The sequence below is a fragment of the Rhinolophus sinicus genome, linkage group LG01, assembly GCF_036562045.2.
Source record: "Rhinolophus sinicus isolate RSC01 linkage group LG01, ASM3656204v1, whole genome shotgun sequence".
Taxonomy (NCBI): Eukaryota; Metazoa; Chordata; class Mammalia; order Chiroptera; family Rhinolophidae; genus Rhinolophus; species Rhinolophus sinicus.
In genome coordinates this window covers 185,086,923-185,111,068 of record NC_133751.1, presented here as the reverse complement: position 1 = coordinate 185,111,068, position 24,146 = coordinate 185,086,923, and the positions used below count along the sequence as shown (strand labels likewise).

The following is a 24,146-nucleotide window of genomic DNA, read 5'->3' as shown; positions in this document are numbered from 1 at the left end:
ACTTGAAATTCAAAGTGCCCACAAGTGACCCATCCTCCTCCCATCTCCTGCTCCGGCTGTTCTAAAAATTAGCGAGGGTTAATGAGAGGCTGGAGGCTTCTCAGAAGAAATAAAATTTAGTCAGATGGGTTTCCTTTGATGAGGTCAACTTGATTTTGTGTGTAGCCCTGTCACTTTCTTACCCATGGGCTTATTACTGGGTAATGTTTTTCTCCAGTTGATTATTTTTTTTTCCTGGCTCCTTTTCTGAGCTCACCTTGAGTAGCTTAAAGGCTTACGGGGAATGGTTCTTCTCCTCCTCGTCCTCCCCTTCCTCCTCTTTTGCCCCCTGCCAACCTCCATCGCCTTCTTTCATGACCACAAGCCCAAGGGTCTTCTTCCTTAGGTAGGACGGCTACATTTTGTGCCTCATTTGGTGATGAATAACTGGGCTTTTGAGGATAAATGCTGCTCTGCGCATAAGGCAAATCAGGTTGTGGCATAATGAGGGCAGTAGGTAGCTGAGGTGTAATGACAGCTATTTTGCTAATGGTCAGGCCTGTCTGAAGAAGGCCTTCTGGTCAAACAAGGTAGTGTCTTGGTTAAAAACACTGACTAAACTTGCACTGTTAGAGTTTCCGTCCTTACTAGCTCTGTAAATAGGGCAGTTATTTTAATCTCTCTGTGCCTTTATTATTACTTGTCATAAAGTGTGGAAAAATAGTCGTCCTCACCTCAATTTTTTTATGAGTATTAAATGAGTTAAAACATCTAAAGTGCTTCTTAGAACCATGTTTGGTACATAGTAAGCATTTAATAAATGTTTTGAATGTTTAATAATATTAGTTTTATTTTATTAATCGAGTTTGAAACTCATCAGTGAGAATCCAGGTGACACTCCCAGTCACTCCTAGTTTTCCCTGGCATAGTCGCCTTCATACAATGGCTTCTCAATAAGTATTTCTTGAATTGGCCTTCCTGCCGTGTGCCTTCTCATAGCTAAAAAGTGGTTTGTTAATGGGAAATGGACCACTCTCATTTGGTTTCCCTCTCTCATTTGGGTTTGTGATCAACTATTTACTGTCTTTCACATCAGAGTTTGTGGTCGCTGAGGAAGGGATTGTCTCTTACTCGTTGATTTTGTCCTCGGTACCTAACATAGCACTCTGAACATAGTATGTGCTCAGACATGCTTTTAGTCCCACAGCTGGTAACAGTACCACCTCGATTTGAACCCAGGCTGTTTTCATCCAGAGTCCATGTTCTTGACCACTAAGTTAGGCTGCATCCTTCCTTTGGAAACCAGTAGTTCTCAGTCTCCAGAACCCTCCACTTCAAAAGCCTTATTGGCGGTCAGTCTCTGTGGTGGTAGAGGATGGGAAGCAGTGTGGAAGAAACAGACCTGGATAATGTTCATCAAGCTAAAGTTAATTCATCAAACTAAAAGCAGGAAAAACAGACACACAAAAGCAGTTGAGCTAAAAGCAAGGATTGTTTCTTGCATTTAACATATTTGCTAAATAAAATACATGGACAGTGTAGAACTGACCATATTATTTTCAGGAGACCAGCGAGTCCACAAAAGGAAGATTGTAACTGCATTGCACATTGTTGAATGCTAGGTATGCAGAGAGCTTAAGTGAACTGGCCCCGGTGGGTTTGTAACCATGGAAAGAAGGTTTGGAGTTTTGCCCCATCTTTGACTGCCTCTTTCAGTCTTACTTAGAATCTTAAAGGTACGTTCTAGAGATTGCATTGCCTCAGGCAGAGAGAGACTCAGGACAGACTTCTTAAGATGGAATGTTGCCTGTGCGACGTGGATGAAGGGTACTTACCAGTGGGTCCTCCTAGGTCACTGGTGTGTGGCTTGACTCCAACCTAGTAAACACTATCTGCATTACCTGGGGATTAGATAGCAATGTGCAAAGGATTCGCTCATGGATTGATAGGAAGGAATAGCTCTAAGGTCAGATGGCAACAGAGGCAGTTATTTCTAAAGAATCTCAAGATGGGTGGTGGAGACCAAAGCTTTCGGAGGGTCAGCTCCTTTCCTTACTGCCATCCCCGGGTCTGCCATGCCCTGGGCAGCTGTAGCGAGGAGTGACTGGGAATGAGCCCTGAAGGAGGCCCCGATCCCGCTACCAGAATGGCTGATTTCTAGTCCTACCACTAATCTTAGTTCTAGACAAACATGTCCTTGACTAGTATCTCTGCTTAACCCTTTACCCCTTTGCATCACTGTCATCCAGTTCTTGTTCACTGAGTAATGGTTTAGTCATATTCTCCAGGGGATTTTCCACAGGACAAAGAAGACAGGGTCCTGACGTCACAAAAATTATACTCCAAATATCATCATACGAGCGTATTTAGGTGAGAACATAAAAAGTCGTATGAAACACGTGGACACTAGGTATGTTATCAATATGAAAAATAGGTTATACACACACACACAAACACACACTTCTACCTGTAAGTGTGTACACGTAGTAGAGGAAGGTGAGGCGGTAAGGAAAGCACACTCAGCTGCGTGTCTCATCCCAACTCAATTCCTCACCATGTAGGTTTGGAAAAAGCACTTGTCTGTTGCCTTTGGTTATAAACCTAGTGAAGCAGGTTAAATTATCTCTCTAATCCGTCCCAACTCTCAAACTGCATCATTCTATGATGTATTTGAACTGACCCTGACTCATGGTTGTCTAGGAGCTTATTCCTGTAGTCAGATCGGCACTGGAAGGTCGTAATGGAAATGTAGGTATGCTTGAAATTATTTAACACAGAAAAATTTCTCTGTGCCTGGTAACTCTACTTCTGGATGAACTGCTGTTGTACTTTTGTAAATCAAAAATTTTTAAAGAAGTGCTTTGCGTTAGCTGTGGGGCTCTGAAACTGAACACACTGCCAGAATCTGGCTGACTTTCCCTCCCTGACTGTGTTCACATTATCATCTGCTTGGCAAGGGCAGTGGTCAGCTGGGCTTTTGTTTCGGTCGGTTTCACTCTCTGGCGACCTGGTACCATTCCTATGCTTGTATTTTCTTGTTCTAAGTACTGTAGGAGAAGGTCTCAAGCAGAGATTTTCTTTTGGGCTAGAAAAACCATGGCAGGATGGTTTCTTTATCCTGAGTTTTATGTTACTCTGTTTCGATTCCCTTTTTCCCCATCTTTCACTTGACAAAAAAAAAAGGCCAAATTTGGGACTTATACGAAAATGACTGCTTTTTCAATTATGATGTTTCTTAAAAGCCTTGGAGCCAGTAGAGGTGGGAATATTCCTGCAGGCTTAGAACAAGTGAGGTCACCAGAACATGGTCTCTTGCTGAATTTATGATTCACCCTTCAGCAAGATTAGTCAGTACAAAGAAGTTGCTAAAATAGGTCACAGAAAGTTGATTTTATATGGTTGTATAGTTTCCATTGGCTAGATTATTGAATGTTGGCTTGTGGCAGCTATTCGGAAACCCAACATGCCTCATCGACAGCCCGCATTCTGATTCCTAGCATTTCTGTATGGGAACTCTGAAAATAAAGTGTCTGACTTTTTTTGTGGTTGCTCTGTTAATGTATTTTATCTTTCTTGGCTAAGAAGAACTGTAGTTACTAATTTGACACACTACTAAAGTTACCTTCTTAAAATACAAATCTTGTCATGCTACTCCGTTTTCAAAAATGAATCATGGTTCCCCATTTTTTACAAAATCAAGTATAAATCTTATAAAGCACATAGATATCTTCCTAACCTTATCGCCCGCCCCTTTCGTCACCCATCTGCGTGCCATTTTTGAATGTGCCATGTGCTTTCAAGCTCCTGGGCCTTTGCTCACACTGTCTCTTCATCCCAGAATACCTTCCCTGCCCTTTTCACTTTTCAAAGTCCTCCCTTATCTTTCAATGACCAATTCAAATGCCACATCCTCCCTGAGACCTTCCCATATCCTTCTCAGTGAAACTTCTATTTTCCTTTCACCTTATGTTTCCACAGCACGTTTTATTTTGCTGTACATTCTAAGTAATGGCTTGTACATCCATCTCCCACACTAGGTTGGAAGTTCTTTGACGATATGAGTCCTGTTGTAGAAACCTTTGTATTGTACCAAGTATGGTCACATGCGCAGTGTTTGGTTGAATTGTGTGTGTTGGTGCTTGGAAAATCAGGACAGTTCAGTTTTGGTTTTGGTTTTTTTTTCTTTTTTTCTTCCACAATGGAAATTACCTCTTTCAATTTTCCTTACCTATAGCTTGAGTCAAGTTGAATGAAGTTTGTTGTTATTAATACTGTCATTTAGCTATCATTTAATGAGAGTTAACTTTATGCCCAATATGTGCTAAGACGTGTTCATTGCTTATCTTATTTAATATTCATAATAGTTCAGTATGACAGATGGCATTGTCCTGATTTTACAAATGAGGAAGGTGAGCCTTAGAGGAGTTGGCCTCACCCCGGGCCATACAGCTCGTATGTGACGCTGCTAGCATCCCAAGCCAGGCTGGACATTGGAGGCCACACATAACCACTCAATAATACTGTCGCTCAAGCCTGAGGAAGTGTCGGACTCATTCCTTCCACCACAAGTAAAGCACAGTGTGATCCAGATTGGAAGTCTGGAGGTTGGAGTTGCACTCTCAACTCGCACACTTTGAGATGTAACCTTGACCACGTCACTTTGCTTCCTGGAATCTCTTTCCAAATCTGTTAAATCAGTTAGAATGTTTTCAGACGCAAGTAATAGCACACGCAACTAAAAGTGGCATAAGTAGCAAGGCCATTTATCATCTTGTTTTGCATCTGACAGATGGCTACTGAGCACTTACTGAATGTCAGGCACTGTGTGCAATAAACACCGTAGAAGATCCATGTGTCGCTGGTCCCAGGGCCACTGAGCATCCAAGCACATCCCAGCTTTTTGGTTTGCCATCCTCAGAAGATGTCTCTTCTCTCACCTTGTTGGTACAGATGGCTGCAGCAGGCCCACGGATGATTTTCTTAGATATCAACAGCCAAAGTCAGGAAGGGAAGACAGGGCAATATCCTCTGGGTCTCTTTCCCAGAGGCCTCCAATAGCACCCCCTCAGCAGGCAGAACTGGGTCACACGCCCACTCCTAAAGCAATCTCCTGCAAAGGAAAATGGAATTACTGTGATTGGATGAAACAAATCGTGATTCTGTCCGTGGGGCTGGGGAGAGGCCATCTCCTCTAAGCATATGGCACCACATCTGAACAAAACTAGGGTTCTGTTGGTAAACGGGGGGGGGGGGGGGGGGCGTGTACTAGCCAGTAGGCTAAGTAACTGACAGGTTTTGCCTCTGCTGGGCTAGGCTAAAGGCATTTCTAGTCCCTTCTGGCTCTAAGTTTCTATGATTCTGTATGTTACCTAAGATATAGGAATGAAATGCCATTTATCTTAAAGTCTGCTGGCCTAAGTATTTTATACCTAATTTCTATAGATTAGAGGAAAGGAGTGGAAAGCTTACCATAGCAAAAATGGTCATGGTTTGAGAGTTGATGTTTCGAATTTTCTGGGTCAAAAAAGTTCTATAAAGAGAAGAGATTACCCTCATCACAGAAGGCAGAAAGCCTCTGCATTGAAGAACTTGGGTGTGTGATTTCCTGGTCAGGTTCACACTTGAGAAGGGAAACTGACCCAGTGTGTATTGGCTTACACTCTATCACTGCTGCCCATAGCAAAGAGCTTAGATGGGAAAGATCCCCAAGTTGCTGTGTGTAGCCGATATCAGCTGGGTATGTATACTGTAGGTCTGTTTCTATCCCGGACTAGACTATGGACATTTGGGGCAGTGTCATGGTTACCGTGCCTCCTGTTCATTTCACTTCTCTCATGTGCCTCTAATGAGAATAAAGACCAAAGGTTAAAATTTGTTTCTCTAGTTTCTGGTGTACACACAGTTGAACACTATAACATGACACAAATAGACTTGGGATACGGTGTTTTGTTAACCGGGAATGTAAAGAAAAGAGATGGTTGTGATCGATTCGCATGTCAGAGAAGTCTCCGTTGAGGAAAGGACGATTCAGCCGAGTTGTCGGGCTGAGCACAAAGCCATGGTGGAGCAAAGACCGCGTGTGCGCCTGTGTTTGTGGTGGTGGTGGTGGTGGGGGGGGGCTAGAGGCTAAGCTGGGACAGGGCTGCGTTTGGAAGAGGACAGTAGCGGGCTGAGGTTATGGAGGATCTTCAAAGCCATACAATTAGACTTAATGTGATATGTTTGGCAAGAAACAGTTGAAAATTACTTGAAAGTCAAGATTAAAAGGGTAATTTACAAGAAGTCTGGAAGTTGGCAGAGTTGGGAGGGGGGAGGGTAGTGGGGAACTTTCCCGTAGCTTTTGTGTCCGTGTAAAGGGACATCAATTAGACTAACTCTTGGCCTGTCTCCCTCCTTTGCACACTCCACCCCTGGGGAGGAGTGACTTATGGGCAGGTTTAGTAGATAAACCAGGCGTTTATAACTCAGCCTCTCTCACAGGAAGCACTGATTCTGGTCTGCTCCTCTAGACTTGCTCCTCCATTCATTACGCTTTCCTGAGGAGTCCCCAGGAGGGGGCGCCTGTGGTGGTCCGTGCCGGTGGCTCAGAGGTAAGTTTGTACAACCTAGGGTTCGGCTTTAGGAAGACTCCAAGCTGCTTCCTCCACCTGGCTGATGTTTGGATTTCCATGTGTCTGTCTACCCTCTCTCCATCTCGGTTGGTTTAAAACTGGGGTGAAGAACAGGGATGCTGTTTATTGCGTCCCCTCAGGTTCCAAGAATACATGCATCGAATTGGCAGATGCAAAGACGGGAAGGGATGGAAGCCAAGTGGGAGGCTCTGCCAGCCATCATGATGTGAGGTGATGAGGACGCAGCTTAGCGTGTTTGTGGCAAGAGAAAGCGGGACTTGTGACAAGAAAAAGAAGGGCTCTAACTGGACTATGAACTCTCTCAACAGGATCTGGGTCTGATTCATTTGGTGTTGCCTCCGATTCTAGAGTAGTCCTTTGTATATACATTCAACAAATATTTATGGAGCCAGCCACTGAGTATGTGGGTGTGAGAGAGACCTCTAGGCCCCCTTCTGCCCCCCAAGGAGAAGGAGAGATGTGCTTTGGAAAAAATAAAGCAAGGTGGTAAGATAGAGAGGGACTGAGGGGAGCTGTTTAACTAAGGTGGGAAGGGATGACATCTCTGAGGTGAAAAACTGAGGGAGACGAGTAAGCCACTGGACCTGGGGAGAGAGGTTCCAAATGGAGGTTTGGCAACTTGAGAGACTTTGAGGCTAGAATGTGCTTGGCTTGTTCAAAGAACCTAAGAGGATTGTGGCTGGAGTGAGAGAAGGGATGTGAACTGATGTGAGACGAGGTCAGAGCAATAATCAGAGGCCAGTTTGTGTGGAACAGGAAGTGGAGGCACTGTGACAATTTGAAATCTGAAGGAAGAAGACAGACTGAGCCATAGGAGACGTAGGATCAAGTGCATGATTTATTTTAATAGACACACAAACCTTAGGATGTTGGAAAACAAGAGATTAATAGAGGGATTTTTAAAAATATTATAGAGGAAGAGACTCTGAAGAAGTGGGAAGGAATTGGGTACAGAGTAGGGGGGGAGGAGTAAGCTTTAACAAGGGAGCAAGAAGTTTCTTCTTTTGAGACCAGAAAGCTGAAATAGGAAACATCTATTGAATACGTATGATGTCAGGCATTGTTCTAAGAGCTACTCATTACTTCCTCAAACAGTACAATGAGGTAGGTGCTGTTATTATAGTCCCATTTTAAAGATGGTAAAAGTGAGACTCAGGTAAAGTAATTTGCCCGTGGTCACACAGCCACTAAGGGCAGAATTACAATTTCAACTTAGGCCAGTTGGCGTCAGCACCTGCGGCCTTACCCACTGTGCCCTAGAGCACTTGTATAGGACATGGGTTAGTGTAATGTTGCAGGGAAGCCAAGTACAGTGTATTTAAAGGAGCCACCTACCGTGCACTAAAGAAGAGACAGTGGAATTAGGCGTTGGGGGAGAATAAAGAAGGTGTGGAAAAGTTGTTCTGGGGATTGCGTTTGGGATCTGTTGAAATGAATAAAAGAATGAGTTGTCAGGATTAAAGATATAATAGAATTTGAGCAACATGAGTCTGTTTACCGGTTCGGTGGTCTGAATATTTGTGCCCCCCTAAAATTCGCCTGTTAAACTCCTAAAACCTGAAGTAGTGGTTTAAGGAGGTGGGGCCTTTGGGGGGTGCTTAGGTCATTAGGGTAGGGTCCTCATGAATGGGATTATGCTTTTATAAAAGAGGCCCCACAGAGCTCCCCATCCCCTTTCACCATGTGAGATTACAGTGAAAAGACAGCCGTCTATGAACCAGGCAGCTTGTCCTCACCAGACACTGAATCGGCTGGCACCTTGAGCTGACTTCTGGCTCCAGAACTGGGAGAAATCAATTTCTGTGGTTTACAAGCCACCCAGGTGATGGTATTTTGTTATGGAAGTCCAAACGGACGAACACACCTGGGCTAATATTTCAGTACCTTCCTCAAGCATGCTAGGCTTAAACAGAGAATATAGACAGAGGTAGTGATCTGGCGTTGGTGATTAATTCTGGAAAGTATGAGAAAACAGGTTTTAATTATCGAGCACAGAATCTCGGGGAGGAAGGAGTCCAGAGAAACAAGGAAGCGACTACAAGGCGTGAAGTAGAAGTGTTTCCTGATGAAAGGCCTTTACAAGGATGGAATAGAAGGTAGGTGAGGTGGAGGAGTGAGAAAATGCCTGTGTGAAACATGAAGGAGTACCACATTGGAAGTCAGTACGTACTTCATGATGAAGAGGTCTAAGAGGGCTAGGAGGTCCCTGTTGTGGAGGAGAAAATTAGGTCTTGAGAGTCAAGGAAGGTAAAGACCTGTGTTGATAAAGACCTAAAATCAGATGGCAAATACATAACATTTATCGTTTCCCACCTCAGTGACATCACGGTGCCCCCCACCCCCACTAAATTGGGATGTAGTCTCAGTATTTTTCTCAGTACAGGGTTCCAGGCAGTCAGTAGCAGGCAGTGAAAGTTATCCTCTGTCTCTGCTTCAGGCAGTGGCAGAAGGGGCTGTTACTCTAGGCCAAGGGTGGGTGGAGCTGGTCAGTCTGCATGAGATGAAGGCCAGGAGTCCCCCTAGAATTGGAGGCAGGGACTAGAGCTGAGTCCTGAAGCCTAGAGGTGGTAAGTGACCCCAGAGAAGCATGCTGTCTTGGAGGAGGAAGTGGTGCTGGCAGGTGGGTGGACGGTTCTCAGGGAGCTCTGTGCCTCTGAGCAAGTGGCCTCATGTTAGCTCATGCTCAGGCTGTCATTGTAGTGCTGGCAGCACCTGGGCCAGAGCTGTGAGCTGAGGCTGAACTAAGTGGCACTGTGGTCTGGGAAGCTGGGAATGGGATCTGGAAGTGAAGAGATAATAACCATTGAGAACAGGTAATTGGCGTTGGCCATTCATGAAGAAGAACCATTTGCAGGAGTCTGTTCTGAAGCAACACTGTGGTTTCTTTCTCTTGAGCTAATCAATTTTTATTGATCTAGAAGTCTCATAAGAGTCATTTACCAAAACCAAATTGTAAGCACCGTGAGGACTTGTCACCTTTGTGTCTCCAGCAGAGCTTAGTATCCTGATTTGCACGTAGTTGGTACTCAGTCAATGTGTGTCAAATTGTTTTGCTCCCTTATTTTTGAACCCGTTTAATAGTTGTAAATCCTGTTTCCTAGACTTTCAGATCTTAAAATCATCTATCCTTGTAGCTAAGGATAGTCTGGATAACCTGTAGGGAAACTGAAAAGAAAGATGATGAAGAGCAAAAGGAAGGTAATGTGTCTGCTAAACTTCGTGAGGCAATCCTTTGGGTTGTCTGGGACAGAGCGTACTAACTGCTAGAGGAGTGTGAGTACTCCATTCATTGGCTGCTTTGACATCCTTTCACTTTGGCTTCCTTTCACATTGATTAATTTGTTACAAGAATTGACAAGAATTGTTTCCTTTCAATTTGCCTAGATAATTTTGATTTGGAATGTTGGCACTGCATAGGTTTTTGCGTTCTATGGAAACATTAAAATGTTACTTTTTGTCTTTCATTCTGTTGCCTGGTCTTTAGAATCCTATTCTTGTGACTTCACTTGCTGACTCAGGCAGTTCTGATTTTCTTGGTAAACTAGGTTACCTAAATGTTTCAATTATTGTGATCTGGGACATGATGGTTTTTAAAAAGACAACATTACATAAAGTAACTAAAATGAAAGCATGTAAGTGTTCCATAATTATATATGCTAATATTTGTGAACACACCTGATTATTGTTTATATTATTACATATATAATGTCTAAAGGCTTCATATTAAATGGTACACAGTATGGGCAGGAGGATTGTGGGTACTGGGATGTGGAGGCAGAAACATTTATTTTTGCTTCTTTACATTTCTTACTGTTTTTTTTTTAAAATAATTTTATTATGTAATTTAATACATATTTGATGAATGTGAAATAGTATCTAAAATATGAGTCATTAGTGTGATATAGCCATAGAGCGATGAGGGTTCAGAGGAGGACAGTTGTGTTCAACTAGAGGGGATGAAGAAGAAAGGCTTCCGAATAGGTGAGATTTTATACTCGCTCTCATGTTGAGGAAAACACGGACAAGCAGAGGTGAAGGAATCTAGGCAGAGGGAATGGTGAGAGAAAATGCATGAAAGTTGGTGAGTAATGGAAACAGCATCAGGTCACATGGCCGGAATGTGGGGGAGTGGAGAAGGTGGCTGTATTGTATGAAGAGTCCCTGGGGAAATTTATAATAGCATATCAGGCTAATATCCTCTGACCCTCTTAATCAATCTGAATGGCCCTAGGACAACCACCTGTAACATATTCTTGCAAAAAAAAAAAAATCTAGCTGAACCTTGAGATCTAAATAGCAGTTAACAGAAAACATGGGAAACAGGAACATTTAAATAATTCCATGAAGATAAACTCTGCCAAATCCAAAATGTGAGAAATTCTATAGGACAATGAACTAATTTATTCAATAAACACATGGCATGAAAAAGAGGAAGAGGAAACTGTTACAGATTTAAGGAGACTTAAAAGACGTAGGAACCAAATCAATGCGTGAAGCTAATTTGAACAAACCATTTGTATTAAACAAATTTTTGAGCCAATCTAGGGAAATGAGACACAGACTGGGTATTAGATAAGGAAATATTCATGTTGTTGGGAGTGAAAATGGTATCATGTATACATTTTAAAATTTGTATTTGTTAGAGATATGCCCTGAAGTATTTAGAATAGAAATGATAAAATGTCTGCAATTTGCTTTCAAATATTCCAGCAAAAAAAAACAACAAAAGAAAACAAACAAACAAAAAACACAGTAAAAAGCAAGAGTTGGAGTGGGGTGGGAGCGATGAAACAAGAATAGCAGCAACTTGATGATTTTTGAAGCTGAGGGGTGATTCCACGGGGATGTTCATTTTACTCGTCTATGTACTTTTGAGTGTGTTTGAAATTTTCCATAATAAAATGTCCTATGGCCAAGCTAAGGAGCTTGGACTTTATTGTGTAGCACCAGGAAACTTGTGAAGGGTTTTAGCCTAAGGAGGGGGCATGGGAGGGGCTGAGTGACCCCAAAAGGTTAACCTGGTAACAGTGTGTGACATGGCCACGGGGGAGGAAAACTAGAAGTGGGAGCCTATTTAAGACCTCCATTAAGATGCGGTGGCCTAGGGAATGGAAACTTTTTTGAGAACAGATAGAAGAAATAATGGCAAGAGAAGCATGCGGTGGGCAGTATGGAAATTAATCCAGTACATGATGAGGCAAATGCCCTTCTTCCTCTTCAGTTACTAGGAGGAGCAATTATTGTCCTTAGGCCACAGCACGGGTTACGATAGGACAGAGAGGAGAGGGAAAAGGGATCTTCATTGAGGAGGAACTGAAACCAGGTCTTCATGCTAGCTGAAGTGGAAAGCAATGGGGAAACAAAGACTTCTGTGGTTTTATTTTCTTCATTTTTCTTTTTCATGAAGAAAAAGAACCACTACTGTCTTATGGTTTCAGGGTGAAATTTATAGTCACAGTAATTCATTTTGGTCAGCATTCTCTATTTTATTGAGGAAGTCACGATAACCTTTGTCAGTGGTCCCATATGAATCAGTTATCATCTAGTAAACAGATATATTGTTTGTAAAATTGAACACTTTACAGTAATGTGTATGGGTTAATTAAATGAGTTGAAATGATATGGTCTGGGGAAACAAAAGTTGAACTATAGTAAATTAATGAAAGCTTAGATTTAAATATATAACTTTTGATTTGTCGATTAAAAAAAACCCCATTTAACTGAACTTCAGATCCAATAGAAAGTAGCAGTTGTTAGAAATTAAACAGAAATGGTAGTTCTCCATTCCTCTACAGTCAAAGATAATTCATACTTCACACCCAAATATTAATAAGTTCTGATATTAAACAGGCCTTCCAATAGTTTTCTAATCACATTTGCTTTCTTTTTCTTGATTCTTTGTTTTCAAGAATTACTCTACCAAGTGCAGCCTGTACAAATGGTCCATTTGCTATGATCGACTCACCTCTTTTCTGTCTGTTTAACATACCTATTTAGAGAGGGCTGAGACGAAGTGGGGAAAAATACTGAAACACAATGCGTTTTTATCCTTATTCTGTATCAAGAAGGTGAGGAAACTTTTGAGACTCCGTAAGAGGACATCTCATCTACCATCCTAATGGGTACAGTCAAAAAGATATGAGGCTTTGGTCAGGTTTGCTGCTGGTTTGGACCCAATTAAGGTAGAATTTTTAATTCACAGTAGCAGCTGTTGTAAAAAGCTCTCGGGAAGGAAAGAAAAGGAGAGGAAAATTCCTAGCTAAAAGCAAGAGAGGTGGTTTTTATTTTACTTAGGGACACATAGCTGAGCCCCTGGGTCACAGGAAGGATGGGGATGGAGGGACACGTGGTTATGTCTTACGGGAAAGGTTGAACTGTCATCAGCGTTAGCCAGGAATGAGAGGCCAAGAGGCAGCAGCGGTGTCTCTAACAGTGCTGCCTCCCTTGTTGCATTCTCAGAAAAGAAAGATAACCTAGGCATCCATTATCTCTTTCTACAAAGGGATTAGTGTGGGTTGCAAGAAATTAATGGCTTTTGAGTTACCACAGAAATACTAATGAATGTCAGGACGAGAGATGGAGAGCAGGTAAAATTGGCTTTTCTCTGCCTCATTTCTCTCCTTTTCTCTTTTGGTTTGCTATTTTAAGATTTGGATCTGTGTTACTCTTTTCTTCTTCAGCCAAGATCAGAAATCATACCCTTTGGGAATGTGACTTGTCTTCCTTAGGGAATGACTCAATTAGCTTATGACTGTCTCCAATGTGTGTCAGCACAAGAGATTGGGAAACATGTCAGAAATGAAAATCTCGACCAAGGAGGACTGCTCCCTCTTGCACGGTTGGCATTTTCATGCCTGATAAAAATATCAAGAAGTCTCCCAAGTGATGTCCCCTTTTATTAAAACACTAAACTTATATATATTGCAGCTAGTCATTGATTAAAGATGACATGACTGGATAAACTTGTGAAGCACAGGGGAAGAGAAGGGAAGGGAATTGTACGTGCTGTATGCTGGGCCTTGTGTTAGCAGCTTTATTTCTAATTCAACAAGTATTTTTAAAGTACTTATCATGTAACTGGCATTGCATTATGTGTTGTCCTTTTCAGACAAAAAGACAGATCTCACCCCTGTGCTCGGGGCGCTTACAGTAAAAAAAACAAAAAACTTCAAAATGTATTTTATTGATTGGATATTTAAATAAATGATTATAATACAGCTTGATAAGAGTCCATCAAAGAGGAATAATACAGTAGGCGTACCTGATACTGCCTCAGGGGTGTGTGTAGCAGGCAAGGGGGTGGGGGTTGGTGGAGTCAGGACGAACCCCCTTTGTGGAAGAGGGGATAGCTGAGTGAAGGGTTAAGTGTGTAGTGGCTGATGGAAGCAGTGGGAACAGCTTAATAACAGTCAGGCTCAGAGGTGAGCACGATTGCTATCTAAGCAGAGACCTAACTGTAAGTGAGCTAGTTGAGGCAAGTCTGAAGAACTGGTTATAAGACAGAAGGCTCATGAACTGGCCTTGAAGAGGAATGGGGGTGTCTGAGAAACAGGAGTCTGTGAGTGGCATACTTCCTGCTCCGTCCTTTCCACTGACCCTTCCTGGTTTCACCACCCTAGAGAAAGATGAGTATTAGCAGGAAGTTAGGTCAAGTGGCAGGAGGAACATTTTGTTCTGTCTCATGTATCTGGGACTCTGTAGAGTGTTACCTAGAAAACAAGAAATCCTGGCCAAGTGCAATTGTCTCCTGGGCCCCCGGGGCAGGGATAGTCACATGTATTCCAGTGTTTCTGTTCTCCACACAGACCTCTGCATGTCACATGGACATGGCCTCCCTGTACTCATAATTCCACCCTAGTTTTTCAGGCCTGAGATTTTCCCCATTACACCGTGTCCATTAGGTACTATTTTGGAATTTTACTACTCCTATGTTCAGTTTGAACCAGAAGGATGCTGACGCCTGATGTGCTTGGTTTCTTATACCTGCCTTTTCATCTCATTCAGTTCATTTATATTAATGAAGTAATGCTTTGCTTTTTTTGTTTTTTTCTTTCTAGAACACAAACAGGCATTCCCAAACATTCTGAAGAAGGGTTACCTGGAGATTAGAAAGGACCATGACAGTTACTGGCAAAGCTGCTACGCAGAACTCTCCCCGTACAACTTGTACTTCTACAGCCTGGACAGCAGCGGGAATCAAAGCCTCTATGCCACGTACCAGCTTTCACACTTCCAGAGCATATCTGTTCTGGGCAACCTTGAGGCCAGGTTGGTGGACACTGTTCTGTATGACAACACTCAGCTACAGCTAAAGGCAGAGTCGCCGTGGGAGGCTTTGGACTGGGGACAGAAGCTCTGGGAGGTCGTGCACGCCGCTGTGCCCGGTTACATGGGACGGCAGGATGAGCTGGCAAACTCGCCAGGCCTTGGCTGTCTTGGGGCCTATACACAGAATCACTGTTTACAGAGGAAATGCAGTGAGCTGCTCGCACCGTGCCCTGGCTCGGATAACCCCACACGGTACGAGGACATCCTCAGGTCGGGGACGCTGTACAGGCTGACTGTGCAGAACAACTGGAAGGCCTTCACGTTCGTGCTGAGCAGGGCCTACCTCATGGCCTTTCAGCCCGGCAAGCTGGACGAGGACCCCCTGCTCAGCTACAACGTGCACGTGTGCCTGGCGGTCCACATGGACAGCCTGGACGACTGCGACTCTTGCTTTCAAGTCATTTTCCCCCAAGATGTCCTCCGCCTCCGTGCTGAGACCCGGCAGAGGGCTCAGGAGTGGATGGAGGCTCTGAAGATGGCTGCCAATGTGGCGAGGAGTTCGGAGCAAAACCTGCAAGTCACACTGAGGAACAAGCCCAAGGACCAGCCAGGCGAGCTCAGGAAGAGCAAACGTCAGTCCGTGACCACTAGCTTCCTCAGCATTCTGACGACGTTGTCTTTGGAACGGGGACTCACTGCTCAGAGCTTCAAATGTGCAGGTAGGAAGTGAACTTCCAGCCTAAAGCTCATTAAGGGCCAATTCTGAACCCCACAATTGGCATTCACTTTTAAAATCCCCTCAATAGGCCAGTCCCAGCTCCTTCTTGTTTAAAAGGCATCTCTCCTTCAAGGAGTTTGCTATATTAAAACATCTGTTTATCTTCATGCCGTGCTGGTAAAGTAAGTAGAAGCAGAGATGATAGTCCCCATTGAATCAAAATTTGGCGGAAGTGTTCCCAGACTAGACGTTAGGCTTCCTGTGCGTGCTGTGATTCTGTTTCCTCTGCCTTCTTAAATAAAGGTCACTGTGATGTGGACGTCACACATTGTCTCATAAGAGACAGTCAGGCCCAAGGCTGACTCCTAGCCTCCATAGGCAAGGAAAATATCCATAGTCAGTAACTGTCATTGGTCATGACTGTGGCAAGTTTCATTACGGTAGAATCTAAAAAGTCGTTCTGGACTGAATTGTGGAGGTGACTAGGATCAGGGTAGATGATGATTAAGCAGATGACCTCTGAGTCACGATGGGCCTGTGCCTCATCCTGCAGAAGCCTAGGGCTTCTGGAACTGCTGTGGAAGCGTGAGACCCAAAGTGGATTTCAAGACCAGTCATCGGTTAGTTCTTAAAACCCTGTTATGGCTTCTCTTCCCTACTCCCGATTCCTCTCACCTTCCCCAAAGCAGTATACTAGAAAGGAAAAAGCCCCTGCTAAACCAAACCTATAATACATATCTACTATAAATGATATCAAATTATTTCTCTTTCACTAAACCCCACTATTTGTGACAAAACATTTACCATGAAGGCAACTTTAATTGGGAGCCTGCTTTGGATGATTCTAATTCAAGTATATCAGACTTAAGTATGTTGTTTAAAAATGTACAAGAAGCTCACCACCAACCAAGACCAAATTTTAAATTTTGTGCTTGCTTCTGCACTGAAAAGCCAAATAGTTGGTGGCACACTGAAAACCCCCGTTTTGAATTTAGGTTAGTTATGATGGTGGCTTTTTCTATTGAAAAATAATTTACCTAAGCAGAGGGGGGTAGTAAGTGAATTCTCCCTACTTTGCCTGGAGGATCTCAGTGATGGTGAAACAGGAACTTGCAAGGCAGGGCTGGAGAGACCGAAAACACCAAGTCAGTAAAGAAGCCATACTGTGTGACGCGCATATATCTGCAGGCAGGAAAGGCCTTCTCTAAGCCAGCCAGCTACTTTTGGAAAATGGTTTTGAAATAAGGAGACACTGGTTTTAGAGGAGTAGTTCTTTAAAAATGATTGACATTTCAGTGTCTCATACTAGTAGATACGTTTCAGAGTTGAGGCATTCAGCAGGAATTTATGGAGTGCTTACTCTGTGGACATTCTGAAATTGTGGAACACTTCTGTGGTTTTCGATTGTTGACAGGGTCAACAATCTATCAGGGAGAATAGCTGAGTTCTCAAGGCAGAGATGAAAATAACTGAATTGGGAAACTTTCTGTAAAAAGGGATGAAAAGCCTCAGGGGTAACATAAGGATTGTCACCTAGTTGTCACCTAATTCACTTCCTTTCATAAGTTTGCTTCCGGAGGGAGTGTGCACTGTTCTGTACCTCATTTAGCAGTGTTCCTAGCACTTCGAGGAGGAGAAATGCAGGTAGAGGGTACCATTCAGCAGGTCCACTGCATCTGGCAGTTGGAGAAATGAAAACAGGAAAAAGATAAAGAAAGGTGAATAGAAGAGGCAGGGAGAGAAGGAAGCTAAGTAGAAAAGACTAGGAAAAGGATTGCATGATGGGCAGAGATGGAACTTTTGGGCAGCTACTTTTGGTTCCATGTTTTTGGGTGCCTCCCTTTGCTGTCACTAAGTTTGGCTGGTTGGCGAATAGGCTGGGGATGAGTGGTGGTAGGGAATCCAGGAGACAGGATAATGTAGTCCGAAACTCATGTGTTCTGCTCAGCTTTTACCTTCATGCTTTGGTTTGGAGTTTTAATGAGGCACCGGCAGGTTTTTAATTTGGGGAGGGGAGAAGTCAATCCTATTTTGAATAGTGCGGCCAATTCCAAAGTCGAAAATGTTCATTTCATTTCAATGCTCTCTCTTCCATTGGAAAGTGCTGCATTCAGCAGCCTTGCGATACGCGTGGTTTTCCCGAAACACTAGGAATACTGCTTTCCTACCTTAGGTGGGAATACTTCATCTCCTGTAGGGGGCAGAGTCTCAAAAGAAAAAGGCAGAAGAAACTTGTTAAGCAAACCTCTGAATGTTTTTTAAATTACTTGGGAGGCTCTTCATTATAGCAAAGATTATTATAGCAGATGGAACTTTAAAAATTGATGTATGGTTCTCACAAACACAGTTAATCTAAACCAGCTGGCTTCTTCGTTTAGTACTTGTGTCCTCTAACTTTGCATCCTCATAAACTCATTTGGTGAAAAAGCTGGTTGCACAGTGCGTTTACTGACCAGAAGGCTAAAAAGTCCAGTAAATTGTTTCTAGTTGGATCTTGGCTTTATCTATTATTTTAAGGAGAAGCTAATTCACAATATTTCATGGTTTTAGTGAGCCTCTTTAGACTGTAAGTTTTTATGTCTACTTAGGCCCTCCCTCTTTAAGTATTTTTGATGAATAAACTTTAAAAGTGGAAGATTGCTCTGGGTAGCTCTTTGTTAATGATGTCATTCAGTTGCTATTTAGGGGAGCCACAAATGTTGGCTTTTAAATCTACAAAATAGTGCAGTTGGCTTGGCTGCACTAAATTCTTTCTGTAGGTGAAGAATTTTCTATATCCTTCTCTGAAATTTAAAGAGCCCCTGCAGAGAAAATGGACCACGACCATCCAAAAATGCCTGAGGTTATGGTTTTGAAAATACATGCTTATTTATAACTGTATATTTCTTAACATGTGCTTGAACTTTTTATAGTTGTATTTGATTATGTGTGGTTTGTTCCACGGCTTCCTCTCCAGCTCCATGGCTGCCCTATGCTTGGGAAACCCCAGCCACTAGGGTCTTCTTGACGTTCTGGAGCCTACCTTGGTCATTCCTGCCTCCAGGGCCTTTACACTTGCTGTTCCTTCTTCCTGAAAACATGCCTTTGAAAATTAAGTTCTTCCGTTCATTTACACCATTTATTGTGTGCGGAGTTTCTGAGCATGTGCCCAAAAGGTGGGTGAACCTAGACAAGTCAGTGTTGCAAGAAAGTAGACGTGGTCCGTGCTCTCATGGAACTTGCAATCCACTAGCATAGACAGACATTAATCAAATCGTCACATTGTGAATGCCAAGTGACAACTGTGACAAAGCTGTAGAAGTGAGGCACACACATGGGCTTAGAGAACTGTCAGAGGTGGTACCAAGTGGAGCTATGTGAAATTACAGATATTTGGTCATTTTTGACCTACAAAAAAAGGTAGTTTGATAAGGTTGAACTTAGTGTTTCACCCTGAAGACACAGAAGGCCCCTGAGCAGAAGAGCACATGATGAAAGTAGTATTTAAGAACAATCAATTTGGTGATGCTTTAGTACAGTTTTGCAGAAACACCTCTGTAGCAGAAAATGGGGTACGCTTCTTTAGTGGTTGGGATTCAAAATTATGTCTGGAAATGGAGAATCCGTGATATTAAAATATTAATGCTAAAACAAATACTTATGCTGCTTAGTAAAATATTTATGAAACATGTACCTGTAAGTGGTTTTAAGTTGTTCACAAAATGCTGTATAAATTAGATTATAAGGCAGCAGCTCTGTTTTCTTCAGGAATTAGACATGTGTACATACCTATTTCCCCTCAATAGATAGCATGGTTTTCTTGGCACTAGTACACACAGATATTTTTCCTGTAATTTCCCTGCAATCAAGAAACCTAGCAATTGAGTACAGTACTATAATAAAAGGGCCCAGAGCCGGTTTATAGTTTCGACAAGAGATGCAAAACAAAGCTCACCTTTTAAAGCATTCCTTTTGTTACTGCTTTGTAATCTGGAAGTGAAATTGGATGGCCCCGTTGTGGGACAGCGTTCCTGACTCTGAACTGAAGCTGAAAATGTGAACGAAGAGACAGCAGGAAAAGCAGTGAGCCGGGGGGATCCCCTCCACCATTTTCACACTGTCAGTTTTTATGGTTTTACTCCTTTGGCTGCTGTTTAACCTCTTGGGACTGCTGTTGGTAATTACATCTCTCTCGTATTAAGAGCTTTTAGAGCTTTTTGCTTTCCTTTTTTCCCCCCAGCCCTTGGGAGGGGTAAGCCCAAGATGTGTGTGTGTGTGTGTGTGTGTGTGTGTGTGTGTGTAGTTGTGCTGTGAATTCTTCAGCCATTTAGTGCAAATTCCTGTAATTACCGGCATTGTGTCCTTTCTGAATGGCACATAATACAGCAGAAGCCATTCCTAATTGAGACCTTACAGGAGGTACAAATCCTCTCTTTGTTCAGCCTGACAAATTAGTGCCAGAAAGTGGCAGGGTCCGAGTGGGAATCAAAGGCAAGAAACACAAAGATGGAACTTAAGGCTACAGTAATAACCCTCTCTTGTCCTGAAGGGAAAAAAGGACTGACCAATGAAAAATGAAGTTTTTTTTGGTTATAAATTCCCTTGACATGACAGCACCTCAGGGGCTGCTCTATTTATTTAGCAAAAGTGATTAAATAGTAATACAACAGGGCTGCCTATTGTTTCCCTGGGGGCCCCCACCTCACAGACCCCTGCTGCCTCAGCTAATTGATTGACAATGAACCTCTGATAAAGAAGTATGTTGTTAGGACTGAGCTGGGGGGAGCATTTTCCCCCCTCTCTTTGTGTGTCTGAGTGTGTGTGTGTGTGTGTGTGTGTATGATTTCATTTTTGTTAGAATTGCCCTCTATTTTCTCTTTGCTCCCCTCCCCTCCTTTCCCCCTTCTTCCCCTTGATTTTTCCCCCCAAAGCTTTTCAGCGCTTGCTCCCAGCTGACATTCACAAACAGGTAGACAGGAATTAGTATTGTAGTGCAGGCTTTTGACAAGTTTATCTTTGGAGCCAACTTCCTCCTCTCCCCCTGCTCCGTTTAAGGCAGAATAGCAGTGTGAGGAAGGGCTGAGCATTGGTGCTTTAAGATCAGAAAAGTGTTTTTTTTTTTAAGTTTCTCATTTGTGGGAACGGATGTCTGAAACTAGTCTTTGAACTAAGACTGGCTCTTAAATTCCTTACTCAACTTAAAAAAAACCAACCTGTGCACTAATAACATTTACATGTTGGCAGGCGGGCAGTGATGGCGGGGGGAGAAAGTTATGGATTTAGAAACAGAAATTTCAATTATTTAGTCTCCCTTCAGTACCTGAGAAGCAGGCATTGATTATCTGAGGATAGAATCTGGCTGCTTGTGGGATAACTCAGTACCCCAATGATGCTGTAACTTGTGGGAAGACGACAAAGCACTCCAGGAAGATAATTAATAGCCCCTGGTTATATATGCCCAACTAGCTAAACCAAGCCTAAATCCCTAATTTAACTCTGTTACAGCTGCAAAAACAAATCATTTCAAGCCCCTATGAAAGCAAAATATGTTAAACAAACAGTATCGACCTTGTTAATACCACATGGCATTTCATGTGATAAATGAGGGCGACATTCTGGCAAAGGCCTGTTTTATGACATTGTTTAGACAGAAAGGATACCTTTCTTTACCCTGGTAATACAAGCATCCCCGATAGAAAGTATGGAGTGGTTAATTATTCATTAAGTAGCTGCCAGTCTGGAAGTAAGCAATATTTCTGATTTGGGCATAGTTAGTTACTTATTGGCCTCAGAGTAAATCATGCAGAATAGCAATTCTTAAGAAAAAGAGAAATTGAATGTGGGAGCTGATTATGCAGCATGAGTCTAGGTAAAGAAAGATCTGTAGGTTTTTGAGTGTCAAGAAGGGAAGTTGTATATTATGCTCTTAAAAAAAAAATTCTAACATAGCAAAAATCTGTTTGATTCCCATGTAAAAAATTGGGGGATCCTCTGGCAGCCAAGGTGCCAGATCTACCAAGGAAATGAGACGGAAATAAAAAGAAAATTGACCTTTCTTGATATCTCCAGTTCCCCATTTTCAAATTTGTCTCCCACTTGCTAGGAATGGTAATAATGAAGAATTATATGAGTTAGGGAATAAACAGGTACTGTGTTTCCCCGAAAATAAGACCTAGCCGGACAGTCAGCTCTAATGCATCGTTTGAAGCAAAAATTAATATAAGACCCAGTCTCATTTTACCAGTCTTATATTAATTTTTGCTCCAAATTTGCTCCGCATTAGAGCTGATTGTCTGGCTAGGTCTTCTTTTCGGGGAAACAGGGTAGCTAATTGGAGGAGAAGACAATGATGGAAAACTGAGATGTGCCCCCAAAACATAGAAAACAGCTTAGATAAATAAATTGTTTACTCTGTTGTTGCCATCTCACCTTGTATTGTCTAAGTCATTTTGTTTTTTAGTGTATTAGTTTCTTGTCTTTCAGAGGAGAAATGTCTAGTTTGTTGTTCTGAAGGGTTGTTTTATTTTCCCCAACCTTGAATATGACCGTGGAGGGGTTGTGGTAGTAAAATCCTTACATGGAGTTTGGTGGAGGGTTCATTTCAACAGCATTTATTAATATTAAACTCCTCATGGATACCACACACATGCTCTGCCAGGTATCTTGGAATATGAAAGTAGGGTGAGGTGTAGGCTGTGTTCTTCCAAGATTTGTAGAATCCCCTCCAAGAGAGCAGGAGGGGCTTGAAAGAGGTGAGCAGGAGACTGGGACTGGGAGGTAAGGGGTTAAGCCGTCATGGCCACTGGCTTGGAGACCAACATATCCTGTCTCTGCTTGTGTCAGAGAATCCCGGTTGTAAAGAATATGAAAGCTGAAGAGCTCAAGTGGTATCTCACCCTACTTCCCCATTTCAAACTTCATCCTTACATTTCCTACAGAATTAAACTCAGGGGAAGATCTCCTTGGTTTTCACTACCTATCAAGGATAAAACTTGAATTTCTGTTGTGTGCTCATGTAGTAGCTACTATGGGAGATAGAAGAGAAGCATAGATATGGTCTGGACGCCCAAGACTTTATAGTCTGGTTGAGGATGCACAAAGGAAAACGAGGGGTGGCTAGACAGGCGAAGTCCTTGCTATGTAGCACTCAGTGTTCAGAGATGCATTTGGCAAAACCCTCAAGACAGTGAAACTTAGGTCATCAGAAATTCCAGTTATGTCATTTTGTGAATGATTGGTAGCTTTACTCAAGAATTGTTGACTGATGGATCCCGTTAAGCCTAGAAGGTTGTCAGTAAAAGTACATGATAATAATGAGAAGCAGCATGGTTTAGTAATTAAGATCAGGGACTCTGGAATCAGACTGGCTGGGTTTCCAGATCTGCTACCCACTAACTGTGTGGCACTGGGTCACTTAACCTCTCTGTATCTCCATTGTTAAATCTCATATGTGAAAAAATAATTACATCTACCTCATAAGTTTCTGGTGAGAATAAAATGAGTTAAAGAGGCTTAGAACTGTCCCTGGCACATAGTAAATGCTATATAAGGATTAGCTATTTTTATTATTTGCCCAGATAGGACAATAATTACCTCGATAAAGATATCATAGGCATACTTATCAAATGTGTAGCTCTCACAAAACTAGGCTGGACAACTAATAAGCTGAATGACAGAATCCAGACTCTGAAACACAAGCTGGAGGAATGGGCCAAACAAGGTGTGATTTATAGGGATAAATAGATAGTTCTATACTGACAGTCAGAAGATTAACTGCAAAGATGGAAGGTAGAGGACACTTGATCTAACAGCAGCTCATGTGGGCATACACATGTGGCAACGGGGAAGCCAGAATCTGTGCTACTGTGGCTACGTCAGAAGCATGCACAAAACATTGAGCTAGAAAGAAGAGGACATATCCTCATTATGTTTGGCTGTGGCCACACCTGGAAATTTTAGTTATAGACGCTGCTCTTGAAGAATAAACAGTTACATCTATTGACATGTGATACGATGGTGAAAGTACCAAATGCCATGTCATGCAAATGTAACCCAGAATAGGGAGGACACAAGAATTGTCTCCACATACTCGAAGGCTGCCACTTAGAAAATAGGCTTACTTTGTATGATTCCATTGGACCACGGTAACAGAAATGTCCAGAGTAGAATGGATTTCCCTTATGTAAGAAGATTTGATGGCCATGGGTGAAAATGAGTAGAGTGGCAAGAGCTCTGGCCCGTGAGACTGGAAGAACTAGAGTTCTGACCTCAAGGCAAGTCACTTGTCTGAGCTACGATATTCTCATCTGGGAGATGAAGAGCTATATTAATTTGGCCCTTTTGCAAATATTTATTGAAGCCCTACTCTGTCCTAAGCATTGTGCTTGATGCATAGTGAACAAGATAATCCCATTATGTGTCCTCACAGAAATTGAAAACTGGAAGCCAGACAGTTAAATGAGTGGTTATAGCACACAGTTGAACATGAAGGTCTTTGAGTTTCCTTCCAACACATCTGGTCGTCTGGGAGATTTTAGAAGGAACGGCTTTGTACTATACGGTCCCTTCTA

The 24,146-nt window shown here is 42.6% G+C and overlaps 1 protein-coding gene across 5 annotated transcripts in view; it reads left to right on the top strand.

Moving 5' to 3' along the window:
* Nucleotides 1-24,146, top strand: part of PLEKHM3 (pleckstrin homology domain containing M3) — a 169,053-nt gene that overhangs the window by 19,507 nt on the left and 125,400 nt on the right. For all 5 annotated transcript variants that reach the window (XM_019726927.2, XM_019726928.2, XM_074312178.1 and 2 more), the window contains exon 3: nt 14,669-15,598. In XM_019726927.2, coding sequence (XP_019582486.2) covers nt 14,669-15,598 — 930 coding nt within the window. The remainder of the gene's footprint in view (nt 1-14,668; nt 15,599-24,146) is intronic.